Genomic DNA, 25,700 nt, shown 5'->3' on the forward strand with positions numbered 1-25,700 from the left:
TTGTAGGTTGTGGCAAAGGAGAGAGCTGGCCTGGCCTTGCAATCCAGCTACAGTGTGGAAGCCACCTTCCTAGCTTCCCATACAGCCTGTGGCCTGTCCTGACCCTGGAGAGCTCTCACTCCCTCCACTCCGCCACCCTTCCCCACCACAAGCGTGCACATGCACGCACACCTGTGCTTTCTCACACACATGACTGAACTGTGGGATTCAAATTTCAAAGAAATTACCAGAAGCTAGTGACTCACACCTGGATTTGTAGCTCAGGTGGCTGAGACCTTAGGATTTCAGGTTATGTCAGTCTGGGGAGGAAAGGCTGTGATACTCTCATCCCCAATTAACCAGCAAAAAGCTGGAAGAGCTGGGCACGGTGGCTCACACCTGCAATCCCAGCTACTCAGGTGACTGAGAGCTGAGGCTCGCAGTTCAAAGCCAGCCTGGCACTAAAGACTGTGAGACTCTTTTTTTTTTTTTTTTTGCCAGTCCTGGGCTTGAGCTCAGGGCCTGAGCACTGTCCTTGGACTTTCTCAAGGCTAGAGCTCTACCACTTGAGCCTCAGCACCACTTCTGGCTTTTTTCTATGTACATGGTACCAAGGAATCGAACCTGTGTCTTCATGCATGCTAGGCAAGCACTTTAACCACTAGGCCAAACTCCCGGCCCCAAGAATGTGAGACTCTTATATTCAATTAATGACTAGAAAAGTGGAAGTGGTGCTGTGGCTCCAGGGGTCTGGTGGTAGCCTTGAGCTGAAGAGCTCAGGAATAGGGCCTAGGCCCAGAGTTCAAGCCCCATGACTGACAAAAAAGAGAAAGAGAGAGGGGAAGCTAAACCAGAGCATGAGGCCCTGAATCTGAGCCCCAGTACTGGCACACACACACACACACACACAGAGGTACACTCACAGGCACACAAATTTCAAGGAAAGCTAAAATACTGAATCTGGCAAGACAATGCAAAAGCAGATATTCTGGGAAGCTTGGGGACTGGACGAATGCGGTAGATTCAGTTTCAGGGAGTCAGCATTTTTCTGTGGAAACCATTTTGGCCAACCTTACAGAGGCAAGATTCACCTTACAGGAAGGACCCCCACGTGTGTGGCTTACCGGATTTTCACCACGCCCGTCTCTGTGGCCAGCCATCCCGACTGTTCCCAGAGCTCCCTGGGGCCTTGGCCACAGAGATGCCACCTGGCTAGATCAGGGCTGGCTGGCTGGCTGCAAGGACAGCTGCAGATCCTCAGTTCTCATGGCGGTGTTGTATTGATCAGGGCACTTACACCCACCATGCCTACCTGCTCAGGCCGTGCCGGGCTTGCTGGGAAGTTCGTATTTAGACAAGTAGAGAACGCCAATTTCCAGGAGGTCTGGTGTCTGATCACTTGTGGCAGGGCCTGAACCAGGAGCCAGGGGGCTGTGGAAGGGAGTGTCTTGTGATGAAGGCACCGGAAGATGCAGCATGTGGCTGTGAATGTGGCCTAGTGGTGGAGTGCTTGCCTAGCATGCAGGAAGCCCTGGGTTTGATTTCTCAGTACCACATACACAGAAAAGGCTGGAAGTGGTGCTGTGCGTCAAGTGGTAGAGTGCTAGCCCCGCACAAAAGAAGCTCAGGGACAGTGCTCAGCCCGAGGACCGGGCAGGGGGGTGGGGGGGGGAGGAAATGGTGCAAGGCCTGGCCAGGAAGAGACACCTGCTGGGGCAGGTGCAGTCTTCGTCCCTCAGCTTTGTGACCTTGGTCCTGTTGCTTACTGTCTCCTAGCTATGTGGTTGGCCCGGAGCCTGGCGAGGGGCAGGAGGTGACAAGGAGCCGGCCACAATGGCTGTCCTCCAGCCAGGCAAGGGTCACTGGGGCCTGGGGGAGGTGACTGGCCATCAGGAGGAAGGTCACTGCAGGTGCCACAGGAGCCCCGCTCTGGGGTCGTCCGTCATGTGGACCGCAGGGTTCAAGAGGGCAGCGTAGGCTGGTGGCTGACCTGCAGCTATTTGACATTGTTTTTATGTTGAGACACCTGGCACATAAAACAAGCCTTCCATACCTCACTCTGTTCACCTGGTGGGACTCCAGACTGGAAGTGAATGAGGGAGTTCAAGGTCTGAAATGGAGGAGGCAGCAGAGCACACAGGCAAGAGTGAAGCCTCAGAGGCCATGACGAGATGTTGAGTCACGCAGAATCACAAACATCTCCACGAAGCAAAGAAACGTCACCCCAGGGCTCCCCAATCAAACAGAATGCTGAGCAAATTCAAGACGGATGGAAAACTGGGCAATCTGACAATTTATGTTACAAATAGGTAATCTCCTTCACGTGTAAACTGCACCTTGTAGGTGCTGCTGAATAAAAAAAAGAATAGGCATTTTACAGAAACGAATGCGGAAGGTCCTTAAACATCTATTTATTTATTTATCTATTTTTGCCAGTCCTGGGCTTGAGCTCAGGGCCTGAGCACTGTCCTTGGACTTTCTCAAGGCTAGAGTTCTACCACTTGAACCACAGCACCACTTCTGGCTTTTTCTATGTATGTGGTACTGAGGAATCGAATCTGGGTCTATACACGCTAGGCAAGCACTCTACCACTAGGCCAAATGCCTTGCCAAGGCCCTTAAACATCTAAAGACACACGCAAACTGTTTACACCAGTAAGGACAAAGGTCACTGGAAAGGTGCACAGGAGCCCGGCGAGACCAGTAAGCACAGAACACTGGAAACTCCGAGAGGAACAGCGGAGGCTTTCTTGTCTTCCAGGCCCAAGGCCCTGGATTTGATCCCCAGTACTTGACAAGAAAAAAAGCTGAGAATGTGGCTTAGTAGTGGTAGAGTGCTTGCCTAGCATACATGAAGCCCTGGGGTCAATTTCTCAGTACCACATAAACAGAAAAAAACCAGAAGTGGTGCTATGGCTCAAGTGGTACAGCACTGGCCTTGAGCGCAGAGAGACTCAGGGACAGAGCTGGGCCTCAGTTCAAGCCCCAGAATAAAAAATTAATAAATAAAAGTAAAATATGGCCAGGAGTTTGGCCTAGTGGTAGAGTGCCTGCCCAGCATGCATGAAGACCCGGGTTTGATTCCTCGGCACCACATACATAGAAAAAACAAACTGCCAAAAGTGATGCTATGGCTCAAGTGGTAGAGCTCTAGCCTTGAGAAAACCCAAGGAGAGTGCCAGGCCCTGAGCTCAAGCCCAGGACTGGCAAAAAAAAAAAAAAAAGTAAACTAAAGCTGGGCGATGTGGCTTGTGCCTGTAATCCTAGTTACTCAGGAAGCTGAGATGGGAGGGTCAAGGTTCAAAGCCAGCCTGGCACAAAAGGACCAGAGCCCGAGCTTCGGTGCGGCTGAGCTTTTAAAGGTCAACAGCACACGCTGTCACAGTATTATGTTACCCTGCAGTGCCCACAGTCAATAACCACACGGATGAAGCCACACGGGTGGTCGTAACCACTCAATGGGGGTTGAGCAGGCTCAGTTTTTTTTTTTAATTGGTGACTCATCATTGTCAGGGCTTATCAGAATGGCGGGTGTATGTACCCCCAGCCCAGTCATTTTACCTCTAGGAATTCACCTTCCATGTGCAAACGAGAAATACACGTTAAACAACACCCAAACCCCAACAATGTGCAAGCAAGGTGTTTGCATGGGGAAACAGCAAAAGGCTGGCAGAAGTGGAGCTGCCTATCCTGTGGGGCCCATGTCCAGCTGCCTGTCCACAGGTGGACTCGTATGCCGTGGGATGAGAGATCGTGAGCTGGACATGTACACTGCCACGATACAAAAACCAGGTGGAGAAAGGTGCACGCAGTACCATCCAGCTGTGTCTGCGTGAAAACAGGAGTAGGCCCCCCCAGGGCAGTGATTCTTTTTGACATTTGGTGATTATCTTTTCAATACATTCATTTAAAATCAGTTTCTAGGGCTGGGAATGTGGCCTAGTGGTAGAGTGCTTGCTTAGTGTGTATGAAGCCCTGGGTTCCATTCCTTGGCACTACATACACAGAAAAAAACAGAAAAGTGGTATTGTGGCTCAAGTGGTGGAGTGCTAGCCTTGAGCAAAAGAAGCTCAAAGACAGCTTCCTGGCAAGGCCCAGGGGCTCAAGGTGAACTTAAAAACATCACAAATGCCGGGAAACTATTAGCGCATGTGTTTCAGGCCTGCAAGCAGCTGGGTGGGCGGAAGGCCTGCCTGGATATCTAGCAAGCTGAGCCTCGTGGCTCTGGTTGGGGAAGGAGTCAGGGAGTCTACCAGGGAGCGTGCACTTGAAGGCAAGCCTGGGCTTTCCCTGACTAACTAAACCAGTAGAGGCTGCCTGTCAGAGGCCATCTCTTCCTTTGGAGGGTGGAAGGTCTCAGTCCTTGCAGGGAGAGGCTTCATGGCAGATGGAGCAGAGCCGGGGTGCAGGAGGAGCCAGGATTCAGGGATGGAGCCCCAAGGTATCAATAGGTGACTTTTTTTTTTGCCAGTCCTGGGCTTGAGCTCAGGGCCTGAGCACTGTCCTTGGGCTTTCTCAAGGAGGGCTTTTTTTCTATGTATGTGATATGGAGGAATTGAACCCTGGTTTTCATGCATGCTAGGCAAGCACTCTACCACTAGGCCAAACTCCCGACACTCAATAGATTTTTTTAAAAAAATTGTTGTAACAAAGTGTTAGTCAACAAAGGAGTTAGTCATGTAAATCAGGTTCTTTTTTCTTTTTGCCTGTCTTGGGTCTTAAGTTCAGGGCCTGAACACTGTCCTTGGACTTTCTCAAGGCTAGAGCTCTACCACTTGAGCCACAGCACCACTTGTCTATGTTTGTGGTACCAAGGAATTGAACCCAGGGCTTTGTGCATGGTAGGCAAGCACTCTGCTACTAGGCCAAACCCCTGGCCCATGAGTACATTTCTTTCCTTTTTTTCCTGTGGGTCATGGGGCTTGAAGTGGGCCTGGGTGCTGTTCCTGAGCTCTTCAGCTCAAGGCTACCACCTGATCCTGGAGCCAAGTCCCACTTCCTGTTTTCTAGAGGTTAATTGGAGATAAAGAGTATCAGGTCTTTCTGTGCCCAGGCTGGCTTTGAACCTTGATCCTCAGATCTCAAATTCTGGAGTAGCTAGGATTACAGGTGTGAGCCACCATGCCCGGCTCATGAGTACATTTTCTTTTCTTTTTTTTCTTTTTTTTTGCCAGTCTTGGGCTTGAGCTCAGGGCCTGAGCACTGTCCTTGGTCTTTCTCAAGGCCAGAGCTCTACCACTTGAACCTCAGCACCACTCCGGCTTTTTTTTTTGTATGTATGTGGTACTGAGGAATCGAACCCGGGTCTTTGTGCATGCTAGGCAAGCACTCTACCACTAGGCCAAACTCCTGGCCATGAGTACATTTTTTAAGGGGCAATGTCACCCCTTCCTCTCTCCCATCCCCCTTAGTTGTGAAGTTCATTTTCAAGTGTCTAGTATTACTACTGCATTTTTCATTCCCCCCCTTATTTTTTTTTGTGCCAGTCCTGGGGTTTGAAGTCAGAGCCTGGCCACTGTCCTTGGGCTTTCTCAAGGCTAGTACTATACTACTTGAGCCACAGCACCATTCCGGCTTTCTCTCTGTGGTACAGAGGAACTACACCCAGGGTTTTATGCATGCTAGGGGAGCACTACCACTAGGCCACACTCTGGTCCCCATTTTTCACCCTGTGACTCTCCACTTCTTGCCCGTATCACTCCTTTCTGCTCTACCAAGTGTAGGACCAACGAGGTGTGTCAGGCTGTCGGTTATATGCTAGCACCTCCGGCTGCAGTGAAGCACCCTGGCTCCGAGCTGCTGAGGGGGGTGGTGGAAAGTACCCACAGATACAAGGCACCCGCCTATGTGAAAGGTGAGTGTCCCCCCGCCCCCCTTAGGCAGAGGCACGTTTGGCTCTTCAGGTGTAGAGGACTGGGCAAAGCAAGCTGTGTGGCTGCTGCCAAAGGAAGCGAGTTAACTGGGAAAATGAAGTGCTACCGATAAGGCACAGCAGTCTTCTGACTTCCCTGGGCCAAGGAGAAAGGCTGCTGCCAGGCTGGGCTAGTGGGCCTCGTCTTAGGGAACACAGCAAATGTCAGGCTCACAATAATGGATAGCAACAATGTAGTTTTGCCTTGTGCTTGTTTTTATGGATACATTTATTGATAGTAAAGTATGTGGGTCGCCCCCTCCATTTTCTGTTAACATGACCTCCTTTATAGGAGTTGGAACTTAGGGCCTCTGGGCTCTTGGCTTACTTGCTCAGCTGGCTCTCTACCACCCCAGCCACAGCCCCCAGTCATTTTCTGCCAGTTATCTTGGAGATGGAGTCTTAGAGATTCTGCTGTTCTGCCTGGTCTTGAACTATTATCTTCAGATCCCAGCCTCCTGAGTAGCTAGGATTCCAGGCATGAGTCACCGACACCGCTTGCTTCCCTTTATTAAAAAGGGGTGTTGAGGATGACCTGGGGCTGTAGCTCAGGGGTAGAGCATTTGGCTAGAGTCTCAAGGCCCTGGCTCTCATCCCCGGCACCGAGGCTGCTGGCAGTGAAGAGAGGGGAGGAGCTGGCTGTGCAGGCAGCATCCCCTTATCAGCGAGATCTGTTTGAGTTGGTTTCTCTGAGCCCTCTTCTGAGGACTCAAGCCATGAGGGTTCCAGGCTAGCCCCTCTGCTGGTCTCAACCAGGAGGCTCCATTAAGGAGTGGATGCCCTGGCAAAAGAGGTGGGAGTCAAGCCTGCTGCCCATGCCCCCAGGACAGGGCCCAGTGTCTCCTGCCCCTCTTGCTGGACAGCAGCAAGCAGGTCTGACAAAAACCACCTGTCATGGCTCTTTCAGTTCCTGGGCCCTGGGTGCTGTCTCAGGCCCCGCTGTCACTGTTCCTGTGAGGAGAGCTAGCACACTGCAGCTGTCCCATGTCCAGTTTGCAGGCTGCGTCTAGGAGAGCCATTTTTTTCATGTACTGAAGTTCAGACAAGCCACTTGAGCTTGAAGTTCTCCTCCTCCTGCAGGGCAGATGGTGACTGCGTGTCCAACTGCCTGCTCTTTTCACCCAGCCCTACCACACTCAAATTTAAAGTTCAAGTTCAAATACTGCTGTGGAACTCAGGGACACGCCACATGTCACCTCAATTTCCTTTTATTCCATCTCTCGGGAATGTTGACTGCTCATAGTGACGTGGTGAGCAGCAGGCAGGGGGACGGCAGGACCATGCTGGGAAGTGAGACCCGTGCTGTGCAGAAACGCCTCCATTTCTGTGGCTCAGGAAAGGGGTCTCTGGCATCTATGGCTTGGAGACTGACGTCTGGCCCCTCCTCCTAGGGTCAGTGCTGGCAAAGCTCACGTGGCAGGAAGCAGGTCCAAGCGTGTCTGGGCCGTTTCAGATGGCAAGTCCTGTCTCTTGCACGTGGCTCATTTCCAAGATGGACATTATGACAGAGCAGACTGGGCTCCAGGCAGAGAAAGCAGTCCCTTTCTACTTGCATCTCAACAGGGGACAAAGAAAGGAGATGGGAGCCCAGTGCTTGAAGCTAGGCAAGGTGTGTGTGGGGAAACACCCTGAGCGCCCCCAAACAAAAACAAAACCACCCAAAGTGCTCCATCCGTGATTAAGATTTTACAAGTCTACAAGAACAGTTCAGCAGTCACAAGTGGCAGACGGCACTGGCTTTTACACAAAATGATCTCGTTTTCTAAGCAGCATTAACAGTTCCTCTCCCACTCTAAGGGGGAGAACCTGTTAGATCCTGGGGCCTGGATGCTGTCCAGGTTTTTTGCTCAAGGACCAATTGAGCCACAGCTCCACTTCTGTTTTTCTGGTGCCTAGTTAGAGGTAAAGCATCTCAAGATCTTTCTTTGCCAGGCTGGCTTGGATCCTCAGGTCTCTGCCTCCTGAGTGAGCAGGACAGCAGGGGTGGGACAGCAGCAGCAGCATACCCTCCCAACCCCCCTTAAAAAGGCCTTACTGAAGCATGACGGTCTCTGCAACCCATTTCCAGTTTGGGACCAGACCAGTGCAGATATCTGACCGACTGCTGCCAAAACTTTGCCCCCACTTTGTAAGCCAGGAGGCCTTCAGCCTCTGGCTCCTGTACTCAGAATCTAAGCTCTCCCGCTCCACCCAGGCAGACTAATTTCTACACGGCTTAAATTCCACTGGGGCTTTATTTGCTAATAGGTAGCGTCTTAATGTGGGGACAACTTGCCATTAGTGTTAGCAGGAGAACAGCTAATTTATAAGCTATCCATATCAGTCCCTTACCCTCAAATGTAGTTTACCCAAGGCCTGCATATCTTCCTTGTGCTGTTTCTAAGGAGCCAGATAAAATTTTAGTAGCTGCAGGTAGCAAGTGGAATTTTTTGGAAAGGGACTTAGAATTGGGCCACTTCAGTAAGGCAGTGTCCTGAGAGTTAAATGACCGGTCTCAGAATGGTCTAATTATGCTTCTTTGCAACTTCCTCCCCCACTAAGTAGAATTGCTCTCGGAAATCTATGCACAGTAAACATGGTCTGAGACGGGCTCTCTAAAGCCTACCTCTTCACAGCAAGAGGCCACAGGGACTGTAAAGGCAGAGTTGCCGCTACCCGTTTAGTACCCTCCCCTCCCCACAGGCTGGTCCTGGGGCACTTTTTGCTTAAGGCTAGTACCCTGCCACTTGAGCTACAGCACCACTTCTGGCTTTTTCTGTGTATGTGGTACCGAGGAATTGAACCCAGGGCTTTGTGCATGCTAGGTAAGCACTCTACCTCTAGGCCAAACTCCTGGTGCACTGCTTAGCACACTTTGATCCCATAATGACGTGAAAATTAGTGCCCAAGTCATTCAGAATGAAGGTTCTCAGAAAGCATGGAGACTCCTGGGAAAGCAATGTCAAATTATGTTCACATTCTTTTATCACCCAGCTCCTTAACAAAGGAAGCCGAAAAACTCAAGGGTGCTAACCAAAACCAAAACACAAAACCAGAGTATTTGTAACAGGTACCTCAAGAGAAAGCCTCATTTACACGAAGAGTAGATGTTGGTTTCCCACACGTTTCCTGGTGACTGGCTGTGCTTCCCAAGAGGGGAAGCCTGCCATGGCATCGAATGGCTCAGGACACACTGGACATGGGACACCATTGTGTGTAATAAATCAAGTATTTACATTAAGCACAATACAACAATTTATTTAGATGCTTAAAATGAATACAAAGGGAAATAAAGACCACAAAATTATACATACTACAACAGTGTGTCATATATTAGATGGTATAAATGAAACCACCAAGATGGTGTTTAACTAAAGAAAAAACTAAATATCCAAAATGCAGCACAACTGTGCTTGCTGCTTTAACACATCACACTTTTATACAGACCTAAAAGGTGTCAAAATTAGTAGCTGCAAAGTCAGTTCTTGTGTGTGATTTTTTTTTTTACCTTAAAAGAGATTCCAGAACCATATCTGAAATAGGTTTTTTTTTTTGACAGCTGTAATGTCAAGGATACTCAGAACAAGAAAAATTCTATAATACAAGAGAGTCCAGATATATATCTTATGTGGCTGGCCTCTGTTCCAAGATTGTACAAGATTATGTGCAAAAACTAAGCCTGTCCAAAGGTCCATACTAAAGCAGGTTCAAGCTTCTGCTAAGTAAGCTAGATACAGCGTTTATTACACAGCAAGGGCAACTCTTAAAAAAGAAAAAAGCAAAAGAAATGAATCTAGATGGAGCACACAATAACAATTATCATAAGCATCACTTGAATAGGTCTAAAAGACTGTACAAATATACATTTTAGCTATCCAGAATGAATATGTGAAAAAGGAGGGTGGATTTCCCAGAGTTTACTGTACACATGAGACTGGTAGCCTGCACGCTGGCCTGCAATACCCACCACGCAAGCTGGGACACCGCTGCTCAAGGCGATTCAACCACATGTTTACAGTGGACAGAAGTGTTGAAAGCCAGATGAAGTAAGCTTCTGCTTTCCCCGTGTGCATTCCTGAGCCACCAGCTTACTGGCTTGTCACATTTAGTTACCGTATCTACCAGAAAGGTCTGAAGCAAGATCAGCCAATCAACCGTGCGCCATAGACTGAGAAACAGCCACGTGTCCCCAGCAGCCTGCTGACCAGTCACCCCAGGCAGTGCCAGTTAAGAGGCAGCTCTGTGGTCAGGCTGGGAGAGAACAGTTGACATGTCCACAGGTGGAGGTGCCAGGCACTCAGGCCTGCTGGCTGCTCAGTTTCACACCAGCCAGGCTGCCATGCATGGGCTCTGCTACCCCATCAGCCACGCCGTCAAACTGCTCTCCCTCCTCACTGTCGATGGCACTGTTTTGCCATTCCATCTGGGGACTAGATAAGCGCTCAGAGTTCTCAGATGCATTCTTCCACTGTGACTGGTCCTTGGACCAAAACCCTTCCACTTTTCCATAGGAACTATTCTTCCACTTCAACTGCTCTCGGTCACCTTGCACAGTAGCCTTTTTTTTGGCAGCTGGCTTACTGCTCCTCGCATCTTCACTCTGAGAAGACTCATCTGACCAGGTCCCTGGTTTCATTTCACACGCATTATCCTCAAAGTCTGACATCTGCTGGGAACCAGGTCCACTCTCAGAGGGCGAAGGCCCATCTTTCCACGCAGCCACGTCATCTTGCTCGTCCTCGGTGTCGGAGGTGTCATGTATGAGTTTGGTTGGGTCCTCAGTCAAATGAATCGTTTCATATTTGGAACCATCCTCCTCTTTTTGGTCTAGCTTCTCCTCAGATTCTAAAGCCTCCTCTGGAATCACTTTTGACACATGTTCTTCTGGATCGTCAGGCATTTTAGGCTCAACTTCGAAGACAGGATCAAAAGGGCTACCACTTGCATTGGAATCTTCTTCCAAATTTTCAAAACTATCCGAGGAACTGTCGTCTTCTTTCCCGAGACTTAGCTTCTTGTCCACAGTCTTACTCACATTGACTCTGGAGTCTTTCTCATCATGGTTCTCGAACAGCCACTCAGCGTCAAAATCCATCTCATGTTTCACTTTATTTAGTTCATTCATGTTAAAGCCCAGGAGCACACCAGGCTTGTACTTTTCACAATCGCGAACACACTTCTTCCTTTTGTTACTAAAATGGGAAGCAATGTCACTTTTCCACAGCCACAGGCTGGCCGCGAGCTTCTCAATCTCTCTCCTGGTGGGATAGGGCTGCTTGTTGAAATACTTAGTTAGAAAGCTTTTCCTGGCCTCATATGAATCATCCTCGTGACCCTTGGGGTCTAAAGCTAAAACAACGGGCTCTTCGGGTTTCTCTTCAAAGAAGCTGGGGGCATCGCTGTCGTCCTCCAGCTTCCGCTTTTTCAGCAAGGGAAACTCCACTGGCTCGTAGGCGCGCTTCACCGGGGCTAGGCCTGGAGACTGATTGAGCCTCGAGGGCGCGTTTGCCTTGTCTTGGCCGTTCTGGGTTTTCCCCACTCCCCTGCAGTGTACAAGGTGCAGAGTGATGGTGGAGGCGGTCATGTTGCTGGTATACACGCCCAGGCAGTGAATGCATTTGTAGGTGAGCTTCTTCTCCACCGGGTGCACCGTCTGAATGACCTGGTGCCGCTCCCGCAAGTGATGGGCAAGGGCATCGGATATGGGTCCTTTGAGGATTGAAAAGCAGAGAGGACACAGCGTTTTCCCAACATCCTTTTTGTAGGGCACTGCAGCTTGCGGCGAGCTCTTCACAGGGGCGTCAGCCTTTTCTTGCACTTTGGGCTGTGGCTTTGGAGGAGCAGGAGGGTTGTTCTGGGCATGGTAGGCCACGGACTCCGCAGGGGCGTCCCTCAGGTTATACGTGGTGACCAGGAGATGGATGTTAGTGTGACTGCCCTGCTGCAATGTCAAGTCAAAACTCAAGGTGGAATCCGTCTTAGGCCCCATTTCTTCATCAACATGGACCATTCGCATGTGAGCAGCCATTTTCTCCACATCATTGAAAGTAGAACGGCAATATGGACAAGACAGACCATGAATTAACATATGATTGAGCAAGGTATCTGTGGGCAAATAGCGATTACAGTAGAGGCATTTGCTCGTGAAATTGTGTATTTTCATAATGTAGTTGGCTACTGCTGGGACTTTCTCCGCTTTGTGTTCTTTCTCAAAGTGTACACTATATACATTTTCGGGGAAAAGCTCATTGCAGATCGTGCAGATCTTCCACTTCTGGGTTGCGGAGGTATTGGGCAGGGGAGGGCCTGTGGCTGCAGCTGTGGGTTTGGAACTGGATTGGCCAAGTACTCTGGACGCCTGTGCTTGGGAGAGGGACGCAGGCTTCAGCTGGCCTGACGAGAGTGCAGCAGCACTGGCAGACTGAAGGGAGTACCTGGCCGGAGCCTGGGACCTCTGCTCCGCCCCAAGCCCATAGGACCTTCCGTTTCCACTCGGAAGTAACTGCTTCACAGACTGAGACTGCTGGGGTATGGAAACAGGTGCATTGCCACCCAGACCCAGCCTCATGGACTGGCCGACGCCATAGCTCTGGCCCACAGCTTTGACTCCAAAGTTGTTCTGCTGCAGGTGTACACCAGACATCACACCAACCCCTGTGGAATTTAGGTTAGGCTTTGGTATTGACAGTCTACTGACCATCTGGGAGGGTAAAGACCGGACGTTTCCAGAAGCAAGGGAAGCGATTCTTGTCGGGAGCCCCACGCCCTTCTTCTCTTGGGGTTTGGGGGCAATCAGCATCAAGGGCTTGGACCGGGGAACCACCACGTTTGTGTGCCCAATCATGGCAGTGACCTGATAGCCTATGCGTTCATGGTCTTCGATGACATGCTGCACCAAAGCCTCATAGGACTTTGGCATGAAAAGGCATCGCTTGCAGTGAATACTGCACTCTTCCCGGGCACCTGCACCCAGGGGAACTGCACCATTGAGGGACTTCTCACTGGCCTTGGCTATGTAGGGCGCTGCCACATGCTGAAAATGTTCCCTGTAAATGTGCTTTCTAACGATTTCGTAAAGAGGGTCTCGGTAAGTGCACTTCTTACAGTAATAAACAGCCTGCTCTACACTGTCAGCCTGCTTAGGTTTAAGGCCATCATTTTTGTTTTTATCTTTGAAAGTGCTGAGGCTGCTACTTGGTGCGCTGGCATTTGGAGCATGAAATATCTTAATGTGTGTTTCCAGAGTCTTTTTGTCCGCATTGAAGGTACAATAGGGGCAATTAAGAAGAATCCGATTTTCAAAGTCTTCGCTGTGGACATTCCGGAAATGACTTTTGTAGGCAGAGAAGAATTTTGAGGAAAATGGACAAGCACTGCAGCAAAAAGGTTTTGTCCGATAGTCCTAGAAAGAAAAGCAGAAATGAGCATCAGACATGAGAACGCCACTTCACACAAGCAGCAAAAGGCTCTTCCAGCTCTCCCAGAAATGGAAGAACCAAGTGTAAAAATGTACTGATTTCAGTATGCGTTGTCCTCTTTATGAGAAGCCATTTCCTTTTTTGTCGGTTTTGAGATTTGAACTCTGGGCCTGGGTGTTGTCCCTGAGCTCTTCAGTTCAAGGCTACTGTACTATCCCTGGAGCCACAGTACCACTTCCAGTTTCCTGGCATGAGGCCACCACTCGGCATGAGAAGGTATTTTTTTTTTGGGGGGGGGGGGGGGGGTGTCAGTCCTGTGGCTTGAACTCAGGGCCTAAGCACTATCCCTGGGCTTTCCTCAAGGCCAGCATTCTACCACTGAGTCATAGTACCACTTCCAGCTTTTTTTTCAGTGTATGTAATACCAGGGAATCAAACCCAGAGTGTTGTGCATGTTAGGCAAGCACTCTACCACTAGGCCAAACTTCCGGCCCCATGAGAAGATATTTTATGTCTCCCAATGTAAGTGAAAAACTCAACATATTAAATTCTTCCTCAGGATTAAGAAAGAACCAGACCTACTTACTTAGTTCAGGCCAGGCAAAGGCAAATGGCTACTGCTCAGATTTACAACAGGGTAAAGTGGCCTAGACTGTTACAACACAATTAGACAACTGTAAGAAACTGACACATACTTTTTTATCCTTTCCATCATAGAAAAATTTTCATAGAAATTGGCAAATCTTAAACGTTTTCTTCTCTAATCGAAAGGATAGTTTAGCTTTCAGACTTTAGGTGGACCAGACACCTGATTAGAAAAGTCAGCATCCTCTCACAGGCCTTGCCATTTTTTTTTCTTCAAGCAAGAGCAGCTCCACAAGGGGTGATGAAATGACCGCTTCTTTAACTCAAACACAGAATTTATACTATACACTGAGGGGGGTGTGGTGTTTAAAAGGCAATAATCGGATGCAAAATATACCAACACCAAAGGACATTCAGAATTACTGAACTGATGCCCTTAGATGAAGACAAGTGAACACATTAGGGAGACATCTTTTTTCCTTAGAAACCTGCTTTCCTTCAGATACTGGTGGGAACCAAAGTGAAAACGCTCTTCTTCAAAGCTGAACCCTGTTGTTATAGGAAGCTAAAGCCTCATAGAAAGCATCCCACTAGAGGTAGAGTTCTAGCCTTGAGAAAGCCCAAGGACAGTGCTCAGGCCCTAAGCTCAAGGCCCAGGACTGGCAAAAACAAAAAACAAGCAAGCAAGCAAGCATCGCACTAGAAAGCTGTCCCATTCTGATTGCTGGTTCTAGAGGATTAGAGTAAGAATTCCCTCTAATTTCTTTTTATTCTTTTGCTGGTCCTGGGCTCTGTCCCTGAATCTATCTGTGCTCAAAGCTAGTGCTCTACCACTTGAGCCATAGTGCCACTTCTGTTTTTTGTTTTTTTCTTTTTTGGGGGGAGGGGTGGTCATGGGACTTGAACTTGAGCCCAGGTACTGTCCCTGAGCTCCAGGCTACGCCCTTCCCTTTGAGTCACAACCCCACTTCCAGTTTTCTAGTGATTAATTAAAGATAAGAGTCTCATATTCCTCAGTGCCCGGGCTGGCCTTGAATTTGGTTTTGAACCGTGAACTTCAGATCTCATCCTCCTGAGTAGCGAGGATTACAGGCCTGAGCCAATATGCCTAGCCACTTCTGGCTTTTTATGGCTACTAAGGAATCGAACCCAGGGCTTCATGCATGCTAGGCAAGCACTCTACCACTAAGCCACATTCCTAGTCCCTCACATTTCTTCAAGTTGAAAACACAGTTTCTAAGTATGATGGAATTGGAACAACCACTTCTCTCTATGCACCAAGAAATGCCACACAAAACTTTATCTTCATCTACTGACAACTACTGGTGCCAAAGACTAATTTTTTTTTGGTGGGTCATGGGGCTTGAACTCTGGGCCTGGGTATTGTCCCTGAGCTATTCAATTCAAGGCTACCTCCCTACTCCTGGAGCCACAGCCCACTTCTCATTTTCTAATCATTAATTGTAGATAAAGAGTCTTTCAGTCTCCTGTGCCCGGGCTGACTGTGAACCTTGATCCTCAGATCTCAGCCTCCTGTGCTAGGATTTCAGGTGTGAGCTACTGTGCCGGCTCAGAGTAATGCTATTTTTAACATAAATTTGTAACCCTCCCACATATATAGTGCTACAACACAGATCAAGAGAGTTTAGCTCCTTTCCTCCTTAGAAACAGGAGGCTGCAACACAGACACAGACCAGTGATAGCTAACTGGAAAAACAATGTTGGAGAGTCAAAGCACTTACAGAAGGAATACTGGTGAATCATAACACCTCAAACTCAGAAAAAAATATGAAATTCTAATCTCATGACAAAAATAGCAAAAAGATGCTCTTAAGTTTTCCCTACCACATAAGATAGCGATACTCACATACATGCGCACACACACGCACGCACGCACACACACACACACACACACAATGCAGATCTTCCACATTCTGTAACAATCCCATGAACAATGTGTTAGTGTGAAAGGCTATCACTGACGAGGTGTACCAAGGCTGTTGTTACTGAGGGATACCCCTATGCATGTACTTACCTGGTTTTTTGTAAGCGAAGGGTCCCATAGTCCTACATCCTCCCATGTAGTGTTTTTCAAATAAAAGTCATTAGGTTCAAACTGTTTAAAATCCTAGAAAACAGTGAAAGAAGTTTATAATGGTATCAATTCTATGATATGGAATCTACATCTAAACTAGGGGGTAGGAAAAGGCTCAAGAAAACCAGCCCTATTAATAACTAAATTAGGAGTGTTAAAAAGTCAATGGCCTGCTTTCTGAGAAACTACTGAAAGTTGTAAATAGGTAAAAAAAAAAATGCAGTCATGTATTAATACCATTTAGGCAATATCAGTTGCAGTAGTGAGATGATTTAGCAACAGTTACTGCAGGTATGATACTGAAGAAAAATTGACAATCAGAGTTGCAGAGGTGACTTTGGAAGTTAGGAAGGAAACTCAAGAATTTGCTGATGTCACTGGCTCACACTTATGATCCTGGGCACTCAGGAGGCCGAGACCTGAAGATGGTGGTTTGAAGCTAGTCTTGGCAGGAAAACAGTTCAGGGAAAGCACTCAAGCCCCAGGATTTCATGCTTGTCAGGTAAGTTCTCTACTATCTGAACTGCACCTCTAGCTCCTTTTTCATTTTTTTTTTGGGGGGTGGTGGTGGTGAGGGGCCATGGGGCTTAAACTCGGCCTGGGCCCTGTCCCTGAGCTCTTCAGCTCAAGACTACCACCCTACCCTTGAGCCAAGCACCACTTCTCGTTTTCCAAAGGTTATTTGGAGCTAAGAGTCTTAGGATCCTTTGTGCCCGGGCTGGCTTTGAACCCTGATCCTCAGATCTCAGCCTTCTGAGTAGCTAGGATTATAGGCATGAGCTACCACGCCTGGCTAATTTGACATTTTCTGTGTATGTGGTAGCAAGGAAACGAACCCAGGGTTTTGTGCATGCTAGGCAAGCATTCTACCACTAGGCTAAGCTCTGGGCCCTCCTTTTCCACTTTTTGTGTGTCAGTACTGAGGCTTGAACTCAGGGCCGCAGGTTTTCACTCAAGGCTAGCTCTCTACCCACTTGAGCCACACCTACACTTTCAGCTTTTTTGGTGATTAATTGGAGATAAGAATCTTATAGACTTTCTTGCTGGCATTAAACTTTGATTCTGAGATCTTAGCCTCATGCAGCTCATTAGTACTACAGGTGTGAACCATCAATGCCCAGTGGCATTATTTGTGGTGTATGAGGTGGTCTGGGCTGTGGTTTTCCTACTCATGTTTCCCTGTATTGCTGGAGACAACAAGCATGAGCTACTGAGTCCAGTCACTGGATGGTGTCTTATGACCAACAGCATGCCCAGAATGACCTTGAACTGTGACCTTCTGATCTGTCTGCCTCCTAAGTAGTTAGGATTATAGGCTTGAGTCATGGTGCCCAGCTGAAATTTAGGAATTTTAAAATAAAAAAAGGAAAGATAGCTTTACTTTCAAAGAAAGTAAGCATATGATGTTAAATTCATACTCCTAAGTAAAAAAACTAAAATGCTACCCTTCACCGGACTAGGAAGGTAAAATCTGAGGGTGAAGTTTCCCTTGCTCCAAAATGGCTCACAGTTCTGGGTGGAAAATCAAGCATAAGCGAATTCCAGAGTTTTAGAATATGTGCAATAATGGGAGGCACTCATCAAACGCAGACCTCTGTGAAGATGACGCCCTCCAAGGGCAGAGCAAATGAACAGTCTCCTCCCACCATGGACATCCACTGTTAGAGAAGCCACTCTTGAGAAACTTCCATTTCCAGGATGTGCTCCTAGAATGTTGTTAGTGGCACTCGGCAGAGGAAAACCTGTTTTATGAATGAACTACTCTTTAACTTCTAATTCCAGTCGTCAAACATGCTCAGAGCAGGTGTCTAAGTGCCAAGTCCTGAGTTGGGTAAAGTGGATACGCAGACAAACAAGGTAGTTGCAGTCTTTGGCCAGCTGGAACTCAAAGGTTTGTGGGAAAACATCTCTCAACGTTTCAACCAAAGGTTCAGACCAACCAGCGACAAGAGTTGGAAAAAAAGGAGGCTACTACTGCTTAGGTCTGCTCATAGACTAAAAAGTTATAAACCAGGCTGTCAAGGTTGGACTGCTTTACAAGGAGAAGATAGTAGTCTCCAGAGGGCCAAAAGAGCTGAGAAAAGCTCAGATCCTAAGGAGAGACAGCAAGCATCCCAACAGCCTCACCCCAAGAACAAGAATCCGAACACTCTTAGAATGTGAACAGACCCTGGAGTCCTGCAGCCCTTTCCCCAGCTGTGAGCTCAAACCACTCTTCTCAGCATTTCTCTTTTGTAACTTGTAGAATTCCTGTCCTCAAGCTTTTAAAGTACCTGTCACTTCTCAAGACAGCTGTTTTTGCTTAGGATGCAAAGATGAAAGAGCCCATGTTAGGGAGAAGGGAACAAGTACACTGAGAAAGTTGACCAAGTTAGTGCTGTAGCTAAAATTCAGATCACACCTGACCCAAAATACAGTAATGGATGAGAAGTGGAGTTAAGATTAAAATTAAAAACGGCATGCTACTTACTTCTATATGTTCTTTACAGTATTCCAACCCAATGTCACTAAGTATTTTTTTCACAGTTTTCCGGGCTTTTCTTAAACTGCCAAGATTGTTGACAGGAAGTTGGAACATAGTTTCTATTGGAAAAAAAAATTTAAGTCAAAGTCAAAACATGCACAATGTGTAATATTTACTAATTATATGGCTACTGGCCCAAGCCCTGACTCTATCTGATACAACTAGATAGAGAACCCTGTTCTAGATTTTGCAACAAAGTAAGTGTTCACGGATTCCATTTTCTGATAGAACATCTGCCATTATAGAGATTGACTCTTGAGTCTAACCTGACACAATTCTTTTTTTTTTTTTTTTGGGTGGGTCATGGGGCATGAACTCTGGGTGCTGTCCCTGAACTCTTCAGCTCAAGGCTACCACCCTAGCCCTTGAGCCAAGCCCCACTTCCCGTTTTCCAGTGGTTAATTAGAGGTAAGAGTCTCAGATCCTTTTGTGTTGGGGCTGGCTTTGAACCTTGATTCTTAGATCTCAGCCTCCTGAGTGGCTAGGATTACAGGTAAAAGTGAGTCACGGCCACCTGGCCAATTCTGATTTAAAGAGCAATTTTAACAAGAAACTTGAAGTTGAGAATCAGAGATTTAATACCAACCAAGTAATTGTTTTAAAATCAAGTATGAGTGCCTTTTCCTGTGGTGATGAACCTCTGAAAATACTAAAGTGCTTACCCTCTCACTATGACTACTAACAATTTTGAGGGCTGGGGAAGCTTTGTTGCTGGAAATGTGCTGCTTCCTGCAGTGGATTTGTGAACAGTATGCTTAGCAGTGTCTGTCCACATTGCTGGTCAACCAGCAAAAACATGTGGCCAAAGGGACCCACACAGGTCTGGGTTAAATGCAGACAGAAGAAGGCTGAGCTCAGCACCAGGGCACATGGCAACTGCACAGGCTTTACAGGATCCTTTGAAAAATAAAAAAGCTAGGACATGTAAGGGACTTAAAACACTGCTTAACAATCCCAACATATCAAGTCAGAAATTTTGATCAGCTTACTAAATAAATATAAACCTTTGTTTGCAGTTAGTAAAATCTGAATGGTTTGTAAAGTTTCTAACATGACTAAACAGTTCCATAAAGTAGAGCCGAGAATTTTTCATCAATTCACTAATCTGAATCTGAACTATCTTGTAGAATAAAGTACACCTAAAACCATGGCAAAGCAAACAAATGCTAAAACACCAAGAACTAAAATTTCACGTAGGTAAATCCATAATTAATAAAGATATTACTTTAGTGCCTGGGCTGGCTTTTAATTGTGATCCTTAGATCTCAGCCTCGTGAGTAGCTATGATTACAGGCATGAGCTACCACCACGCCTGGCAAGATATTGCTTTTAATACTAGTACCACCTGTAAACTACAAGTCAATTAGCTCTAATAAAATATCCTCTTTGATATATCAAAGTTTAACTGGGCTACAAAGAGGAGAGTATTTATTATGAATTACATCTCTGCCCCCTCACAGTCCTGGCAGCTACTGTCCCTGCCCTTTCTCTGCTAGGCCAGTAAAGAAGTCACCCTTCTATATCCTCTAGCCACAGCATCCCTTCCCAGAAGATACTTCCTGAGCCTGGAACAAGGAAACAATTGCTTAAAAAAAAAAAAAAAATCTCCAGTAAAATGTGCCTCTGAGATCAAGGGCTATTTCTTCATTTTTCAAAGCGAAGATGTATATGTATATGTATTGTGTATGTGATACTGAGCTTGAATGCAGGGCCTCAAGTTTTCACTATGTTTGGGGTGTGGGGAGGGGGAGCTATCCCTGAGCTCTTTTGCTCATTTAGGGCACAACAACTCCACTTCAGATTTTCTGGCAGACTTTCTTGCCCAGGCTGGCTCTGAACTGAGATCTTAGCTTTCTGAGTAGCAGGGATACAGGTGTGAGCTATGACACTTGGCTTCAAGTGGCTTATTTGCTCAGGGCTGGTGTTCTATTACTTGAGCCACACCCACACTAACACACACACACACACACACACACACACACACACACACACACACACACACACACACACACACACACACACACACACACACACACACACACACACACACACACACACACACACACACACACACACACACACACACACACACACACATATTTTTTGGCCAATCCTGAGGCTCGAACTCAGGGCCTGGGCTCTGCCCTTAGACAATTTGCTCAAGACAGTACCCTGCCACTTGAGCCACAGCGCCACTTCTGAGTTTTTCTGTGTATGTGGCACCATAAAATTGAACCCAGGGCTTCATGAATGCTAGGTGAGCACTCTACCACTACGTCATGCTCCCGGCCCTATAATTATTACTTTTATGGGTGAAGAATCTTAACCATAATTAAAAACTGTCATAGAGCAGGATGTTGATAGAAATGCACAAATAGCATTTCCCTTGGTAGCCAATCCTCTAGTCTTCCTGGTCATCATGCTGGCTGCTGAACAGGTCAGCACCATTACCCCAGAACCAAGGATAGCTCCTCTTAGAAAATGCAACCTGTTTTGCTCATGGCAGAAAATAGGGAAAAGATCCAATGGATTAGTACTGTACTCCCTCCCTCTTCACCAATCATTTCTAGGAAACCTACACTGTAACAGTAGTGGTACTGCTGAAAAATGCTCCGATATACTTTGTGCTCTTTGCTTGTCTGTCCAGACTTCTGCAGGAAACACCCCTACTACATACAAACACAAAATGAAAAGGCTTGGTAGACTCAACAGGCAGTGGCAGCCAGGCACAGTGGCTCACTCCTATAATCCTAGCAACTTAGAAGGCTGAGATTTGACATCAAGGTTCAAAGCCAGCCCTGACACAAAAGAACCTGAGACTCTTATCTCCAATTAACCTCTAGAAAATGGGAAGTAGAGCTTGGCCCCAGGGTTGGGCAGGTGACCTTGAGATGAAGAGCACAGAACAGCCCTCAGGTAGAGTTCAAGCTCCATGATGCACAAAAAACAAATAAAACCAAATAGGGAGTGGCAGACAAAAAGTAAATACTCAAGAAGGAAAATGGAGTACCTTCTATAAAACAGTAACATCTATGAAATGGGTCTAGTAGAAAAAGCAGAGAAATTTCAGAGGTTGCTTGGAACCACTATTCGCAGATCCCAGGCTCCTGAGTAGCTAAGATTACAGGTGTGAGCCACCAGCGCCTAGTTTTAGATGTTATTCTTAAAAATGCTCTGACTGGGGGGCTGGGAGTTTGGCCTACTGGTATAGTACTTTCTGAGCAGCAGGAAGATTCAGGTTCGATTCTTCAGTACCACATACATAGGAAAAAGTCGGAAGTGGTGTTGAGGCTCAAGTGGTAGAGCTCTAGCCTTGAGAAAGTCCAAGGATAGTGCTCAGGCTGTTGAGCTCAAGCCCAGGACTGGCAAAAATAAACAAACAGGCCCTGGGAGTGTGGCCTAGTGGTAGAGTGCTTGCCTAGCATGCACAAAGACCCGGGTTCAATTCCTCAGTACCACATACATAGAAAAAAGCCGGAAGTGGTGCTGAGGCTCAAGTGGTAGAGCTCTAGCTTTGAGAAAGTCCAAGGACAGTGCTCAGGCCCTGAGCTCAAGCCCAGGACTGGCAAAAAATAACAAACAAACAGATAAAATGCTTTGAAAGGGGCTGGGAATTTGGCCTACTGGTAGAGTGCTTGCCTAGCACCCAAGAAGACGTAGGTTCAGTTCCTTGGTACCACATACATAGAAAAGTTGGAAATGGCACTGTGGCTCAAGTGGCTAGCCTTGAGGAAAATAAAATAAAACACAAAAACACTACATGGAAAGAGCCAAAACACTGCCAGAATTTTAAGAAGCTTAATGCAAATGCTCTTCTCATAAATGCTCTTTTTTTAGGTTGATTCTGCAGATTGATCTCCAATTAATCACTAGAAAATCACAAGTGGCACTGTTGCTCAAGGGGTAGGGTGGTAGCCTTGAGCTGAAAAGCTCAGGGACAACACCCAGGCCCAGAGTTCAAGTCCCATGACTGACGAGACAGACAGAGACAGAGAGACAGAGAGACAGAGACAGAGACAGACAGAGAGAGAGAGAGAGAGAGAGAGAGAGAGAGAGAGAGAGAGAGAGATGCACACACTCAGGATCTGAGGATATACATATAAGCCATAAAAACAGTATGTGCGACCTCTCTCCCAAGTATGTGGAGTAAACACATTTCTTACTCCAAGTACTGAGAGAGTAGGTAAAGTCAGACAACCTATGTAGTGATTGATGATGATCTATCTACCTGTGGGCCCCGTCTCCACAGGGGAAGAGTGGTGATACACTTGAAATGGAGAGCAGAGTCCACCAACGGACAAATCTAGTTATAACTACCTATGAGAACAAGTACTCTGAGTCTAATCAACGGCTAGGCTCAGTTCTTCTGGGCTAGGGAAGATGGAGAACCCAATGGATGACAGTGCCAGGTTAGTGGCTCAAGGTCAAGTCTGATGACATGTTCAGATGTGGCATCAACTAGTCCTATGTTGAAAATTATTTCATATTATAAACACTATTAGAAAGTAAAATAAGATTAAACAAAATGTTAAAAACAAAACTAATGAATAATAAATAATACAGGCAGGGCTGGCAGCTCAAGGGTAAAGCTCACTAGAAAAGAAGCCAGGTGTAGTGACTCACGCCTGTAATCTTAACTACTCAGGAGGCTGAGAACTGAGGATCAAGATTCAAAGTCAGCCCAGGCACATCAAAAGGACCTGAGACTGGGTGCTGTCCTAGAGCTCTTCAGCTCAAGGCTATCAATCACCCTACCCTTGAGCTACAGCTCCACTTCCCATTTTCTAGTGATTAACTGGAGATAAGACTCTCAGGGCTTTGTACTGCCCGGGCTTGGCTTTGAACCACGATCTTCATATCTCAGCCTCCAGAGTAGCTAGGATTACAGTCCCGAGCCACTGTGCCTGGCAGACCTGATGCTGGTGGCTCATGCCTATAATTCTAGCCAGTTAAGACGCTGAGATCAGAGGATCGCAGTTCTGAGTCAGCTAGGGCAGGAAAAGTCTGTGAAGACTCTGTGAAGACCAGAAAACATGACATGGTAGTGTGGCTCAAGTGATAGAGGGTTAGCCTTGAGCAAAAGAACCTCAAGGACAATGCCTAGGCCTTGAGTTCAAGTGTCATGACTGGCCAAAAACAAAAACAAACACCTAATCAACCCAAACAAACAAACAAGAAAGCCAAACCCTTAAACAAAAACCAAGTATTCCAATTAAGCTAGAGGCTGTACTGGTGTTTGAGCCAGAGATTTACAATAGTTTAAGTGACAACAATTTTCAGAGTAAAAGAGATATTTATTTTAATTAATTTATTTTTTGCCATTCCTGGGCTTGAGCTTAGGGCCTAAGCATTGTCCTTTGATTTTTCTCAAAGCTAGAACTCTACCACCTGAGTCACAGCACCACTTTCAGCTTTTTCTATGTATGTAGTAATGAGGAATTGAACCCAGGTTTTCGTGCATGCTAGGCAAGTACTCTACCACTAGGCCACACTCCTACCTCAAAAAAGGCATTTAAAGAAGATTTTCTCAGGTCAGGAGTGTGGCCTAGTGGTAGAGTGCTTGCCTAGCATGCACAAAGCCCTGGGTTTGATTCCTTTTTTTTTTTTTTTTTTTTGCCAGTCCTGGGCTTGAGCTCAGGGCCTGAACACTATCCTTGGACTTTCCCAAGGCTAGAGCTCTACCGCTTGAGCCTCAGCAACACTTCCGGGCCCTGCTGGGTTTGATTCCTAAATGCCACATTCACAAAAAAGCTGGAAGTGGCACTGTGGTAAGAGGCAGAGTGCTAGCCTTGAGCAAAAAGTTTTTCTAAAGACAGTGCGCTGGCCCTGAGTTGAAGCCCTAGGACTGGCCAAAAAAAGAAAAAAAGATTCTCATAAAACAAAGCATTAGTTACTGTGCAGCTAATAACACATGTTCTTCTCCTTGAGAAGAGATCTTGTGCTCTAACACTTAGTTAAGAACTAGCCGGGCAGAAAGATGACAACATCTTCATCTTTATGCAGCTTCTGTCCTTTCTACTTTTGCTATAGCAGTATATTTAGTACCTGTCTGTATAGACACTAAGCATGGAGTCCAAGTATGGTCATGGTATAAATCCGTAATATTCAAGTCCTTCAATGACCTGACTGTCCCAGTCTTTATCAAAGGTGGATTTAAGCCCGTCGTAAAAAAAAAAAACAACAAACTTTTATTTTTACAATTGGAACAACTCCTGAGTGAGCAACGGCTGTACGGACAGCCCTCACTGCCCTTTTCTGTTAGAAGTAGCTGCATTCAATGGAAGGCAGCACACTAAAGCCTTTTCCTTTCCCAAGCCCAATCACCACAGAACAAGCAGGTAATTTTAACTATACAGGAGAATGTTAGGGAGATTAGTAGTTAGAACTGAGGCAATAAACGTTAAGTTTAGTCTCCTCTTTCCTTAGGCTTACTGGAAAACGTAAGAGTAGAGAGTAGAAGTGAGGCTTAAAAATGAGTATCTTTTAATTTTGATTATGTTCTAAAAATTAAATGCCAGTAACCCTATATAGACTCCCTTCTTGAACACTTATTAAACATGTCATTTGAAATATGATGTAAAAATCAATATTAATAAATTCTTTAATAAAAAATGAGGATCTTTCAGATAAGCTAGAAGATCCAGGAAAAGAAACTATTTTGTTCAAATAATGACAAACTTTTTCTGAAAGCTGTTTGAATATTGTGCATAAATTATATTGCTTAGGGTAACTGTAGTAGAAAAAATATTCTTTGGTTATGGGTCTTGAACTACCAGCGTGGGTCCTGTCCCTGACTTTTTTTTTTTGCCAGCCCTGGGCTTCCGGCTTTTTTCTATGTATGTGGTATCGAGGAATCGAACCTGGGTCTTCATGCATGCTAGGCAAGCACTCCACCACTAGGCCAAACTGCTGACCCCCTTGAGCTCTTTTTTGCTCAAGGCTAGTGTTCTATCATTGTGAGTCACAGTGGCACTTGCAGTTTTCTGGTACTTAATTGGAGGTAAGAGTCTCACAGACTTCTTTGCCTGGAATGGCTTTGTTCAGATCTGAGCCTCTCCAGTAGCTAATATTATAGGGATGAGCCACGAGTGCCTGCCTTGTTTGCTATTCTCAATTACTAACTGCAATGGACTTTTACTATTTTCCTACTTTGATAATAAAAACTATTACTAAAGCATTATACATGTTGCCTATACAGAAACCCATTTT

The 25,700-nt window shown here is 46.5% G+C and overlaps 1 protein-coding gene across 7 annotated transcripts in view; it reads right to left on the reverse strand.

Moving 5' to 3' along the window:
* Positions 1–9,111: 9,111 nt before the first annotated feature.
* Positions 9,112–25,700, reverse strand: part of Adnp (activity dependent neuroprotector homeobox) — a 30,326-nt gene continuing 13,737 nt past the window's right edge. For 5 of the 7 annotated variants that reach the window (XM_090352524.1, XM_090352521.1, XM_090352522.1 and 2 more), the window contains exons 2-4: positions 18,438–18,550; positions 15,908–16,000; positions 9,112–13,271 (exon numbers count right to left, since the gene is read on the reverse strand). In XM_090352524.1, the coding sequence (XP_090208650.1) occupies positions 10,167–13,271; positions 15,908–16,000; positions 18,438–18,545 (3,306 nt within the window). In that variant the 5' untranslated portion in view covers positions 18,546–18,550 and the 3' untranslated portion in view covers positions 9,112–10,166. Of the gene's footprint in view, positions 13,272–15,907; positions 16,001–18,437; positions 18,551–21,070; positions 21,118–25,464; positions 25,475–25,700 lie in introns of those variants that run through there. The other 2 variants (XM_090352528.1, XM_090352527.1) reach the window with 2 other exon arrangements.

Source organism: Megascapheus bottae, chromosome 18 (genome assembly GCF_031878675.1).
Source record: "Megascapheus bottae isolate mThoBot1 chromosome 18, mThoBot2.hap1, whole genome shotgun sequence".
Taxonomy (NCBI): Eukaryota; Metazoa; Chordata; class Mammalia; order Rodentia; family Geomyidae; genus Megascapheus; species Megascapheus bottae.